This window comes from Equus caballus, chromosome X (assembly GCF_041296265.1).
Source record: "Equus caballus isolate H_3958 breed thoroughbred chromosome X, TB-T2T, whole genome shotgun sequence".
In the NCBI taxonomy this organism is placed as follows: Eukaryota; Metazoa; Chordata; class Mammalia; order Perissodactyla; family Equidae; genus Equus; species Equus caballus.
Window position 1 is genome coordinate 128,387,830 of NC_091715.1, and position 13,915 is coordinate 128,401,744.

Consider the following 13,915-nt stretch of genomic DNA (forward strand, 5'->3'; position numbering starts at 1 on the left):
AATAATTATAAAATTGGTTTCAAAATTTAGCAAAAATAGTATTACCAGCCTCTTCAGTTCAGTTATACCATATTAAACTTGCCAAGCCCAATCATCATTTTGTTTCTCAATGTTGTTTTCTGCTTGTAACATGAGATTTTTTAAAGCACTTTTGGAAAGTTTCCTCTAAATTGCCTATTTTTTCCCTCCAGATGGATTATAAATGCAAGCTCTGTTTTTGATCAACTTATGTATCTCTTTTTAACTCAAGGTCTCAGCAACCCCCTCCATCTGCTCAAAAAAAAGGTTGTACATTCTATTGTTTACAATAGCTACTAACCAATCATTTGTTGACCACATGCACAGTCCCTAACTCAGAGGAGTCAAACAATTTAGTAGAATCTCTAACTTTCAGGAGCTTAAAATTAGGAGAAACTCGAGGATATGTGAGAAGATGGATGCTACTTTAGCTGTCATTTTCAAGTTTTATTCATACCTAGTTACCTAGTTTCTTTTATCCTTCATGTAAATCTTTTGGGAAGTTTGGGGTGTTTGGTTTCTGAGCCTGGATTCAAGGTGTATTTGACTTGGTCTTGTGATAACTAAAGGTAAATAGGTTGCTTAAAGGTTGCCATGACAACTGGCCAAATAAAGAGCTGATTATGACATGTTTGTAGGACACAACTCTTATAGGTAAAAGGCCTGAGGCAGATGGCAGCAGACTGGGACAGACATACGAAGAGAGGAGTAGCATAAGTGTCAAGGTATAGTTTTAAGCAAACCAGATCCAAGATCATGGCACATTTCTATGGAACGGAGAAAGCTGATCATGAAACACAGCTAGGTTGGTATAATAGTGTGTGAGCAGAAACTGGAAGAAGTAAAAATAATTTCTTTAAATGTTGTGTTTGCCACTGCAGTATACAGAGTTATTTCTGTTTTCGTAGTAGTTGCTCCTTTTGACATTCCACCTTATGTGTGACCTATGAGTCCTGTCTCTATCTTTACAGGTTTTGGGTTCCTGACATGTAGCTGAACTTTAGTTAAAGAGAATTCTTCCTTTTTGCTAATAGCTGGAAACTTATTGCCATCTCATGTATTTCGTTGTTTCAAATTGCTACCCCTGTTCTATAAACAGTCTCTTAATTGCTCTTTCCTTGTCATTTTATTATACCTATTTTCTTAGTGTTATTGTACTTAGACTTTTAAAAGTTAGATATCTGTAATGCTTAGGCATGATAAGATTTCGTCTATTCATTCAAAATATATCTGTTAAGCCTTATTACCTGCCAAGCATATTAACAAACTCTTTGAAAAGTAAAATGAGCAGTAGAATGGAGTTAAGATCTATTGGTTTTGTGGTGTACTCCATATTTTTCTGCTACTCAGACAAGTTTGGTTTTGACCCTCTGTTCTGTATTTAACCACTGCCTTCTACATTCACCCTGACTTTACTGAGTTTTTAACTGCCATCTTTCCTAAACTTTCCAGGTACCCTAGGAACTTTGACAGCGGCTTTCAGGAGATCTTGGTACTAGCTGAGTCTACTGCTACCTAATTATGTGCCATTAATCTCTCTGGAATTTTATCAACTGTAAAATAGAAATGAGTTACCTGCTTTACTAGATAGTTGTGAATGACAGGTTATTTAAACCTGCATTTATCCATAAAATAATTTAACAAGTATCAAGTGCTTACGAGTATATAAATAGTGTTCAGAGAAATATCCAGAGGCACCTCACCTGTCTTTTCACTTAAATAGGGCACAGGAATCTTGGCTTTACCACTTAGCAGTTGCAATTTGAGTAACCCCTTTGGGCTTCAGTTTCCTCCTTTGAAAAATGGGCATTATGATGGTACCTGCCTCTCAGAGTTATTGTAAGCATTAAATGTGATCACATATTTAAAGTGCTTAGGACAGTACCTGGCAAATAGTAAGTGTCCCCCAAATGGCAGCTATTGTTAATCTGTCTTACATCAGGAATGGAGACTCCAAATCGTCCTCATGTCTGGGATTTAGGTAACCTAACTCTGCTTAATATAATTAAGCTTTTCCTATTCTGTTCTCAGAATGAATGAAGAATGATTATGATCTTTCATGCTATAACTTGTCATAAACTGTTTTAAGACAATCCCCTTATATTAAGTTCACCACTGACTAGCTGAGCAGGGTTAATGATTGAACCAATCGAGATAAGTATGTGAAAACATCTTTTAAACTGTAAAGTGCTATACCATGTTATGACTATTTTAACTAGTAACTCCTATTTCACTAGTTTCACTTGCCTTCTCTGCCAATTCTCTATATGGCTCCTAAAATGTGTAGTTTTACAAAATTATTAGCATGGAGTTAAGATTTCAGCGTTCAATGTGGCTCATTAACTGGTGGTGAAAAATTCTAAAAGAGCAGTTCTTAAAATGTTTTGAATGTTAAACGCAAACACTGATTTGGATGGATACTAAATTCTGAGATACTGTTTTAAGAAAATAAGCCTCCCTGCTTTAGCTCAAATCTTTTTTTCTTTTTAGATTAATAGCTTTGAGGAGCTAGATTTTATTCAGTGTAAAAACGTACAATGTACGATTATGGTAAAAAAAAAAAAAAAAAGAAAGAAACCACGGAGAAAGTAATGATTCGTCTGTGCAATTGGTTCAGTTGGGTTAGCGCCTTACCAAAACCCTTTGGGAGCAGGTGGCCTCTAAGCATTTAGGAGTGGCTTTGGGATTTTTTTTCAGGCTTTAGCTTTTTTAAAATTGCAAAGGTGTGGTGTGTCTGCTGTAACAGGATGGAAAAATTCGTCATGAGAGGTAACAAGCTTTTGATCTCAGTCGTAAAGGGATAGCGGGCTAACCAAAACTGAGAAAATGGAGTATTAGACGTAGGGCAGAAAAGACGGCGCTCCCATACACCTTACTCTTCCCCACCCTTTCTTTCCTAAATAATGGTTAACGAAACCATTCCAGGGTTAACATGGGAGAAGAGGAACAACCACGGTGAATCTGTACTAGGAGAACAGGAAAAGACCGGGCTTGGGAAAACAGGCGGCCCGCGAACTGCGCATGCGCCCCTGGCAACGCGGACAAAGGCGCCTGCAATAATGCTCATTGCTTGCGCAGTAAGCTTGTGTCGGCGGGCAGGGCACGAGGCGCATGCGCAGAGGGGCGGTGCTCAACTGATTTTCGGAGGCGGCAGGTTGTAGTTTTTATTTTGGCCGGGAAGGCTTACTGGGTTTGCCTTGGCTGAGAGAGATCAAGGAGGAGGACTAAGATAAATTCCTCATTTTCATTTAGGCTTGGAGGGGAAGGATGTCAGCGTTAGGGGCCCGAACTTAGAGGTTAGGAGGTTTAGATCCAGTCCTGCCCCACTTTGTGCCCACTGTGTTAGGGATGGTAGGGCTGCAAAAGTGAGCATCCCACTCGTCTAAGAGCTTCCTCCTCTCTTCTCTTCCCCCCCCCCCCTTTTTCTCTCTCCCTACATCGTCTCCAGACCAAGCTGACGTGTCCTTATGTGAATGGGAGCCAGAAAACGTTGAGAACTCCGATCTAAACAGTGGCTTCTCTCTTGACACGGACATGCCGCTGGAAAAAATGGAACTAGACTTGGAGCTCCAGCCGAGTTCAAGCACCACAGATGGCAGCATCTTGAGAAGATCCAACAGCGCCCCTGTGATCAATGGGCTTGGGTGAGCAGGATTGAGATACCGGAGGAGGCAAACAGGGGGGTGGGTGGCAAGTGTTGGAGAAAGTGACTTCCCATAGCAGTCCCATCTCTTTATTCATTGAGGTTTTACAGGTATCTCCCTTGTCCCTGGTGTTCGGAGATCTCACCCTTGGCCTGGGGGGAAGTGGGATGGGCTGGCCGGAGGGAGAGCGCACACCCATCCTGAGGGTGACACACAGGAACCTGAACGTCCTCTTCTGACAGGCCACCAGGACCCGAAAGCAGCAACCAATTGGTCTTGAGCACGACTTTTTCTAACTTCACTCCATCTCTTACCCATTCCTTTGAAGAAACTGAGCGCGCCTCACCCTCGCCTTCAGATCTTCTGTGATGACTGTAATTTTTGTCATTCTCTCAGCTGCTTTGTCACCTCTTTACCCTCACCTCCATCAAATAGAAATGGTTGTCAAACAAATAAGCTTGGGCCTTTTTTACACCTGGTTTTTATTTGAACAAAAAGTTTAGGTACCACAGAAACTTGATCTCCTAAATTTTGCATTATCAATGGCTGATATTGCTCCCAACTTGGTTCTTATGGGTGTATGAAAAAATCTTACTCTTTTTGTGTATAAAGCACAGATATACATGTGAAAATTGTGTGGGAATTTTCAAGAGGAAGCAATTAGAGGGGGAAAATATCTAAACAGGCTCCTTAGAGGGCTGCTAATGAAAAAATATAAGATTTAGAAACACTGCCCAGATGGTTAACTGCATTTTCTGCACATATCCAAAGGTCTAGCATAACTCAAACTTATTGTTTCTTAAAACAGAATTTTAAAGTGAGATCTTGGATCTCACATCCCAGTATCTTAAAGTTTTCTCAATACCATAAAAATGTCTAAAAATGCAGCCACTGCTTGTGTTATTAACTTTGCTCCTCACCTTTCGCTGGCATCATACTAACTGATGTAAATCACAACTGTTAGTGAACTCAGACCAGATCTCCCGTCGTTTAACATAGGAGGAAACTGAGGCCCATAAATGTCCAAAATGACATAGTAGTAGAGCCAGTGACCCCTGTGCTAGTGCTGTGTCCACTACTAATCAACCTCTAAGCTGGTTAACTCTAAACAAATGCAGCTTCCTGGTCATTTTAGGTAAGGGAGAATATATTGTTACAAAATGAAAAACAAAGGAAGATTGACCAAGAAATAATACATTACCTTTTTCCATAGGCAGATAGAAAAATTAAAAGGGGTGGCTCTGCATGCTGTGCTGAGAATAAGAACATTCTATAAATTCAGAATTTTAATCCTGTTGTGTGAATGGAAGTATTTTATGGACCCATTATGCTAGTAGAAGAAAGCACTTAGGGAGAATGTTGGTTTTATTGGGAATCTTCCTTTTTTTTTTAATGACACCCTGGTCAATTTGGAAATAGCAGTCTTTTTTCTTTTTCTTTTTCTTTTTTTTTGGTGAGGAAGATTGGCCCTGAGCTAACATCTGCTGCCAATCTTCCTCTTTTTTTTTTTTTCTCCCCAAAGCCCCAGTACATAGTTGTATATCCTAGTTGTAAGTCCTTCTAGTTCTTCTATGTGGGATGCGGCCACAGCACGGCTTGATGAGCGATGTGTAGGTCTACACCTAGGATCCAAACTGGTGAACCCTGGGCCGCTGAAGCAGAGTGTGTGAACTTAACCACTGTGCCACCGGGCTGGCCCCTGGACCCCTTTATGAAATGAAAAAACAAGTTGCAAAGAGATGATGGAGGATATGTACTTGAAGGAACCTGTGGATCCTGTTTAATATAATAGGTGCTGGGGCAGCCAGGCAGGCTGCTTTCCCCAATCCTCAAAGTCCTGGAAGCAAAGAGAGTGATTGCAGTTATCCCTTTATACTTTGCTTTGTTCTGTAAAGGGTTTGAAATTTTTGAGTTTATATTAGAGCATAGTTAACGGTATTGAATTCCATAGCTTAAGATCCTGATGCATGAAGTGAAATTTGTACAGAAAGATGAGAGGCAATTGCATATTTAGCTAGTAGGAGTTAAAGAAACCATAAAGTAGACCACGTCCAGGGGACTCTTGTCTATGAAAAAGATGTAACACAGGAATGATATATGACACGCCTGAGGTCAGGGAACTTGTCCAAATGATCTCCTGAGGGCATATTTTATGCTGTTGTGGCAAGTTTAGAGTATGGCCAGAGAAGTTACCCTGAAGCAAGAAAAATTTAGAGTAGAATTACACTGAGCTTTAGTTGAATTCATTTTCACCTCTGTTCTTTTCAGTGTCATGTGTACACTGCTCACTGCCTCACTTTCGCTTGGTCGGCCCTCTAACACTGTTGCCATGCCTCTTTCACAGCTCACTAAATATTGTTGCACTTCTTTCAGGTAATTTTCCCATTTCGCTTGATGCTTCCTGTGTATAAGGACTTTGAATCTCTCTTGTACTGGCATTTGCAGAGTGTGTTCCTTCAATGTCAACTCTTTAATACAAGTGTTACTGTCTTTAAGAAGTTCCTGTGCTGTTTTGTGTATATGTTGCATTAATAAAAATATCAAAGTTGAAAGTTTCGAACCTCTTGGTTCTTTATACTCTTTAGCCCTCTAGTTGACTGACTTCACTATTGGTGTCAATGACTTTATTTAAAGGGAGCAGTTTTTTTATTCTCCTTCTCTAGCCCTTATTAGAATCCTAGATTAAGTTCTTGGCTTTCTGCCAGCGCCTTTCCCGCTGAAATACCTTTAGCCTGACCCTGCATTTAAACTGTTGCTGCCTCAATTCTGTTTTGAAAGGCAGACTACTGCTGTGGGCCAAATCCAGCCTGCCACTTGGTTTTGTAAATAAAGTTTTATTGGAACATAGCCATGCTCTTTTGTTTACTTATCAACCATGGCCGCTTTCCCACAATCGCAGAGTTGAGTAGTTGCAACAGAGATTGTATGACCCACAAAGCCCAAAATATTTACTATCTGGCCCTTTGCAGAAAAAAATTTGCCAACCGTCTGGTTTATTAAACTCTTACAACCTGGCAGAAGAATAGCGGCTATGAAGAATGATTGCTTTGGGAATATAACTGGCATAAATCTATTGTAGTTTAGACAGAGTTGTTTACTGATCATTTGATGTGGAGCATTGAACATCTATCTAGTTATATGACCTTCACTTTTTCCAAAGTGTAAGTAGTACTTAACTCAGTTCTAGGTATCACCTAGGATTTTATGAATTCATGTTGAGTGACTCATACCACTTGAAGTATATGCTGCCTCAATGATGCCTAACTCTTTCAGTTATAGTTTTATTAAATTTATATTAAATATTAAGATAATTAAAAATATATTAAATAAAAATTAAATATTAAAATTGGCAGACGATAATTTAGGGGAGAATATAATTGCCAGCCTTAAGAATTAACCCCCACACACAAAAGATAGTGGAAATATATAACCCCTTAGTGTCCCTCCAACTCCCTTATAAGCGACTGCTCAAATATATTCCTGTCCTCATAGGGAAAAATGACTGGGACAGGAAGTAAAAATTACACCCATATATATATCCTCTCATAAAGTATTGAGTTACTGTCTGTTCTGTGCAAATTACCATGCTGCAAAGATGTATCTCAAGGCTCAATAAGCTTTTAATAGGGAAAATAAACACTTCAAACACTTGTGTATGGTAGAGTAAGATCTGTGCTTAGGGAGGGAAAGAAAGTGCAAGGGGAATTGGAAGAACGGAGTGAGAAATGACACGGGGGTTGGTGAGGGATAAGGAAAAGTTTCTTGGACAGGTGTCATTTGAGATGGGTCCTAACAAACAGAATGATAGGATGCAGACTGGAAGAGAGGGGGCTGGATAGCTGGGACAGCATTCCAAGTATATGGAACAGGCTTGAAGGTGGAAAAGCACAGATGTATTCCAGAGAGCTGATCCACTCTACCTGGATCACTGGCTCCAAAATGTTCATCTGCTGACCAGTGCTGATCCCCGGTGACATTTTCACCAATCCATGGTTAAAAAAAGTTAAATACAGCGTACTTAAATATGTTGTTATGTAGGTGCCAATCATCCTTTCCTGGGCAGGACTGTGCTTTGCTCTGAGATTGTTACTTTTGCTCTTTTTTTTAAATACCAAAATGTCCTTTTATAAATGAAACAATGGTGTCAGTAGATGGTGAGTTTTTTTTAATGACCTTACTTGGCAAAAGAAAATGGTAGCAACTGTGTTTCTACCAAGATTTTGTTTGTAAATTTTACTAGTCCATGAAATCTAAAACTCTGGAGCTAAATTGTGGAGAGCTTTGAATGTCCCAGTAAAGAGTGTAACTGAATTCGGCCAGCCGTGAAGACAGTTTCTGAAAGTCGTGAGCAGGAGAGCAAGCTGTTCTTTAGGAAGGTGGTCTGGGAGTCTGTTTGATAGATTGCCGTAGGGAAAGAAGAGAGGTGAGATGACCAAGTAGATTAGCAGAGTCTGTGGAAAAGTAAAAGGCTTTGAACTGTTTTTTGGCAAGGAGCCTGGAAGGAATAAGATGGATATAAGAGACTATATCCGTAAAACCTAAAAGCCCTGGCCTGATTGGATATAGGTGGCAAGAAAGAAAACGTTCAAGATGATTTCTTATTGTCATTGGGGAAACCTGGGTGAAAGGTACACAGGAACCCTCTGTATCATTTTTGCAATATCTTGTGAGTCTTAAAGTGTTTCTGATTAAAAAGCTATAACAAAAAGAAGACAGGAAAAGGAAAAGATGACTTCTTCCGGGTCTCAAGCTCGGATAGGGCTAAGGCCAGTGGGGTGAGCACCGTCAAAGCTGAGGACACAAGCACCATCCTCAGCAGGCAGCATCTGCTCAGCTTCAGTCCATTGTTGCCTTGTGGGAATGTGACCCAGTGAGGCGACATCTTGCAACTTTTCAGTAGAAGTCAGAAATCTGGAATCTGGATTATTTACGTGACATCTCTCAGTGTTTCGAATGTGCCCACCTAATTCGAAAACATTTTTAACAATAGGCCAAAGGAAACATATCTGTGAAAATCTCAGTTCTGTTGACGCCTGCTATTGGTTATCCCTCTTGTTCATGTGAAAGTTTGGGAGTTGAGAGGAAATTAGTTCTAGCACATTATGGCTCCAATCATAAATTTAAGTCAGTTACAGGTTTACACAGAAAATGATGTATTTCCAAGGCCACAATAAGTTATACTTATTCTTGGTAGCACGATTAGACGTAAAGTGGCTTGCTTGAGAATTCCTTACCTGACATGGACACTTGTTTAGGCTCAGCCAACTAAGGCTTTGTGTATGTGTGTGTGTGTGTGCGCGTGCATATGTGTGTGTTTTAATTTCTACATCTGCACAGCTGTCTCCACAAAGAAGCCATTTACATTAATGGCATTGCTGTTTACGTATTTGAAATCTTATTTCTTTTTAAAAAATTTTGTAATGGATTTTAAATGACAAATATTTTCTTTTTCTTCTTAGTGATAATTCACAGATGTTCCAAGCTGACACGCTAAGAGCTAGAGGAAACAGTATAACCTCCATAACCCAACACTGTCTGGTAAGAAAATGCTTATGGCAGCCTCACTGGCCAAGACTTGTGCTATTGGTTTTACCCATTGGTTCTCAAACTTGAGTTTGCACCTGGGAGGCTTGTTAAAACAGAATACTGGTCCTCAACCCCAGAGTTTGTGATTCAGGAGATGTGGGGCAGGGCCTGAGAATTTGCATTTCTGACAAGTTCCCACTTTGAGAGCCACAGCTCTAAACGTTAGTGAAGAAAAAAATAAACACATTGACTACAGTTATGATTGCTTTGCTGCAGCTGCAGCAGAATTAACTTTTAAATCCAATATGGATTTAACGTTGAGATTTGTTTTATGTTTAAGACCATCTGGCTTCTAATTTTTAAAAGAACATTCTCATTTTGAGAGGAAAATTTGCAGACTCTCCTAAGAGTATTTTTCAGGCTTTTAGTTGGACTTTTATCTCAAAGTTATCTTGAATTGAAAATAAAGTTTGTTTTTCATGGTGTTATAATGCAATCTCTAAATTACAACTCTTATCTACTAATTATCCTGTAAACAGAGGAAATATGCTTGTTGATCAGTAAGCCAAAGTGAATAAATGATTCACTGTGTAAATCTTTTTATTGAGATAAAATTCATATAACATACAGTTAACTATTTTAAAGCATACAATCCAGGGACATTTAGTGCATTTACAGTGTGGTTCACCCACCACTTCTCTCTGGTTTCCAAAAGCACACTTCCTTGTCTTGTTCCTGATCATAGGAGGAAAGCTTTCAAGTCTTTCATCATTGAGTATGAGATTAGCTGGAGGTTTTGGTAAATGCTCTTTATCACATTGGGGAAGTTCCTTTCTAGTCCTACTTGTTGAATATTTTTATCATGAAAGGGTGTTGAATTGTTCCAAATGTTTTTTTCTACATCTATTGAGATGATCATGTGGTTTTTCCTTTCCGTTCTGTTAATATGATGTATTACATTGATTTTCTTATGTTGAACCACATTTGCATTCCTGAGATCAATCCCACTTGATCTGGGTGTATAATGCTTTTTTTTAAATTAAGATTATGATAGTTATCAACCTTGTGAAATTACAGTTGTACATCATTATTAGTCATGTTGTAGGTACACCTCTTCACCCCTAGTGCCCTCCCCCCACCCCCCCTTTCCCCTGGTAACCACTGATCAGATCTCTTTGTCCATATGTTAACTACCACCTATGAGTGGAGTCATACAAAGTTCATCTTTCTCTGTCTGGCTTATTTGACTCAACATAATACCCTCAAGGTCTGTCCATGTTGTTCTGAATAGGACGACTTTGTCCTTTTTTATGGCTGAGTAGTATTCCATTGTATATATATACCATATCCTCTTTATCCAATCATCAGTTGCTGGGCATTTAGGTTGGTTCCATGACTTGGCTATTGTGAATAATGCTGCGATGAACATAGGTGTGCATGGGACTTTTGGAATTGCTGATTTCAGGTTCTTAGGATAGATTGGGTGTATAATGCTTTTAATGTACTATTGGATTGGGTTTGCTATTATTTTGTGGAGGATTTATCCATCTATATTCACAAGGGATATTGGTCTGTAGTTTTCTTCTGGCATTTTTGCTGGCTTTGGTATCAGGGTAATGCTGATCTCATAGAATCTGTTAGGAAATGTGCCTCCTCTTCTATCTTTGGAAGAGTTTGAGTAGGATTGGTGTGGTGATTCTTTTTAAATGTTTGGTAGAATTCACTAGTGAAGCCATCTAGTCCTAGACTTTTCTTTGTTAGAAGGTTTTTGAAATAGATTCTATTTCTTTACTTGTTACGGGTCTGTTGATATTTTCTATTTCCTCTTGAAATCACTTTGGTAATTTGTGTGTTTCTAGGATTTTGTCCACTTCATCTAGATTATCCAATTTGTTGACACATAATTGTTCATAGATTTCTCTTATATGATTTTTTTTAAAGATTAGCACCTAGACTAACATCTGTTGCCAATCCTCTTCTTCTTTTTCTTTTTTCTTCTTCTTCTCCCCAAAGCCCCCCAGTACATAGTTGTATATTCTAGTTGTAGGTCCTTCTGGTTGTGCTATGTGGGACGCTGCCTCAGCATGGCTTGATGAGCAGTGCCATGTCCATGACCAGGACCCGAACTGGCGAAACCCTTGGCCAGCAAAGCCGAGCACGTGAACTTAACTGGCCGTGGGGCTCGCCCCATGATTTTTTAATATGATGGAATCTATAGAACATATTTTGGTGAAATGTTATAGGTTGGAACCCCTTTAAAAATATTGCCTCCTAATCTTAAAACTGGAAATTTTCCTCCTCATAGAATATTTATCATTATTCCCACAGATGCACTTATATTGTATTGGGAAGAGTTAGAATTATTCATTAAACGAATCTTCCTCCTTCTATTCACTCACTTATTTCCTCATTCATTCAACAATATTTATTGAGTACTTGCTTGTCTATCAAAGCTCTCCATACCTATCCAGGCTTCTTTTCTACTCAGCCAAGTTAACAAATACTTTTAGGAGTGTACTGTGAATTAAGCCCTGATCTAGTTGCCAGGGAGATCTAACCTAGTTTGAGGAGTTGAAGGAGGAAATGACATCTGAGCTGAGATCTTATTGATATGTAAGAGTTAGTTAGTTTGGGATATTGGTTGCGGGAGCAGACAGTATTCCAGGTAAAAATGGCATGTTTGAAGGCCTGGAAGTGAAAGGGAGTGTGGTGTGTAGAGAATAGAGCGTGCAGAGAATTTGAAAGAAGTGCATTCTAGCTAGAGTGGGAGTAAAGATGAAGCGGTGGGAGAAGAGGTTGGAGATACAGACTAGTGCAAGATCTTGTAGAGCCTTCCAAGTCATGTTAAAGATTTTATGCTTTATCCTAAGGTCAGTGAGAAGCCGCGGAAGAATTCTAAGTCTGTGATTGACGTAATCAGGTTGGCATTTTTAAAAGATTACCCTGCCTGCAGACTGGAAGGTGGATTGGAACAGGGCAAAAGTAGATGTGAGAAGATCAGATAGGAGGCAACTGCAGTAACCCTGGCAAAGAGCTAATAGTAACTTGGATTAATATGATGGCAGTGGGCAAAGGAAAGTGCCAGATTCATGAGTATTTGAAAAGTGGAATCAATTGATAGATTTGATGGAGAATGGGAAAGGGTAGGGGCAAAGGTGACTACTAGGTCTCTGGCTTGGGCAACTGATGGGATGGTGCTACCACAGAAGAAGGAAGGAATGTTGGAAGAAGAGTAGATTTAGAAGAGAAGACGAGTTTAGTTTTGGACGTGTTAAGTTTGAGGTTCTCTGGGATCTCTGACTGGAGATGTTAGATATACTAGTTTGAAGCTCAGGATAGAGATTTGGGCTAGAGACACACATAAGAAGCATCAGTAGATCATAATTTAAAGCTAGGGGAATGGATGATATGACCTATGGAGGGAGTATAAAAGAAGAAGAGAAGAGGCTACAGGAAAAAGCTTTAAAGTTCACCAGCACTTAAACATCAGTCGCAAGAGACTCCACCAAAGAAAACAAACATGAACGGTCAGAGAGGCGAGAGGAGACTCAGAAGAGAGTAGTACCATGAAAACCAAGGAAAAATATTGTCATTGGCTAAGTAGTCAGACATGATAAAGACCTGAAGGTGTACATTCAGTTACCAAAATGGAGATTATTCATGAATTTCTTATATTTGAAAGCAAGCTCAGTGGAGAGGGGGGTAGGGCGAGAAGAAGCCAGATTGGATTGGGTTAAAGAATGACTGAGAGGTGAGGACCTTTAAATGGCACCGTACATACGAGCATGGTTATTTGTGGGCAGAGTACCCTTTCTATGCCTTAATTTCCTCCTCTGTAAAATGGGAATGTAATAGTATCTGCTTCATAGGTTTGTTGTGGTGATTAATCAGCATAAAGCACTCAGCATGGCACTGGCACATACTAAATGCTCAATAAGTATTAGATTTTTTTTTTTTTGATGAGGAAGATTGACCCTGAGCTAACATCTGTGCCTATCTTCCTCTATTTTTGTATGTGGGATGCTACCACAGCATGGCTTGATGAGTGGTGCTAGGTCTACTCCTGGGATCCAAAGAAGTGAACCCTGGGCCACTGAAGCAGAGTGTGGGAACTTAACCACTATGCCACCAGGCTGGCCCCCTAGATGTTTTTGTTAGTAATAGTACATATACAGAGCAACCATGTACCTGGCATTTCTTTAAATGCATAATTTTCCTTAGGAATTCTAGGCTCTTAATTTGCATAAGGTTAAGTTTAATATAATGCATATTTAAAATAAATCATTTAATATAATGGACTGTGTTTGGCAGAACTGAAGTCATTTTAACTTATTTGATGATGAGAATTTCAAGGCTTAGTGCTTTAGCTTACTGTATCAGCATTATGCATATGCTTTGATTTTGTTCAAAGTATCACTTCATTATTATTTTAAGACTTATGTAGGTATATACTTGCCTTCAGTATAGATATGCTGAGTTATCTATGAGAATAACAGCCAAGAGCTGTGAGCATCCTCAGATGCAGAACTAGAATGTGTTAAGTTATTTAAAAAAACCAATAACACCCAAACTGCAAAATACTATGTGAAGTAGGACCCATGTCTGAAAAAATAAAACAGATATTTACTATGGTCATGATGGTGGGTGATGCTGTTTTTTCCTATTAATTATGTTTTATACTGAGCATGTATTGCTTTATAATGAGAAAAAAGGTGAGTCAATTTCTG

General features: G+C 39.2%; 1 protein-coding gene across 6 annotated transcripts in view; it reads left to right on the forward strand.

Annotated features, from left to right (window-relative positions):
• Positions 1–641: 641 nt before the first annotated feature.
• The window catches only part of PABIR3 (PABIR family member 3), a 77,603-nt gene continuing 64,329 nt past the window's right edge, over positions 642–13,915 (forward strand). For 3 of the 6 annotated variants that reach the window (XM_070257189.1, XM_005614516.4, XM_070257190.1), the window contains exons 1-3: positions 3,096–3,172; positions 3,467–3,662; positions 9,122–9,200. In XM_070257189.1, coding sequence (XP_070113290.1) covers positions 3,553–3,662; positions 9,122–9,200 — 189 coding nt within the window. In that variant the 5' untranslated portion in view covers positions 3,096–3,172; positions 3,467–3,552. Of the gene's footprint in view, positions 824–3,095; positions 3,173–3,466; positions 3,663–9,121; positions 9,201–13,915 lie in introns of those variants that run through there. The other 3 variants (XM_005614514.4, XM_014729197.3, XM_005614515.4) reach the window with 3 other exon arrangements.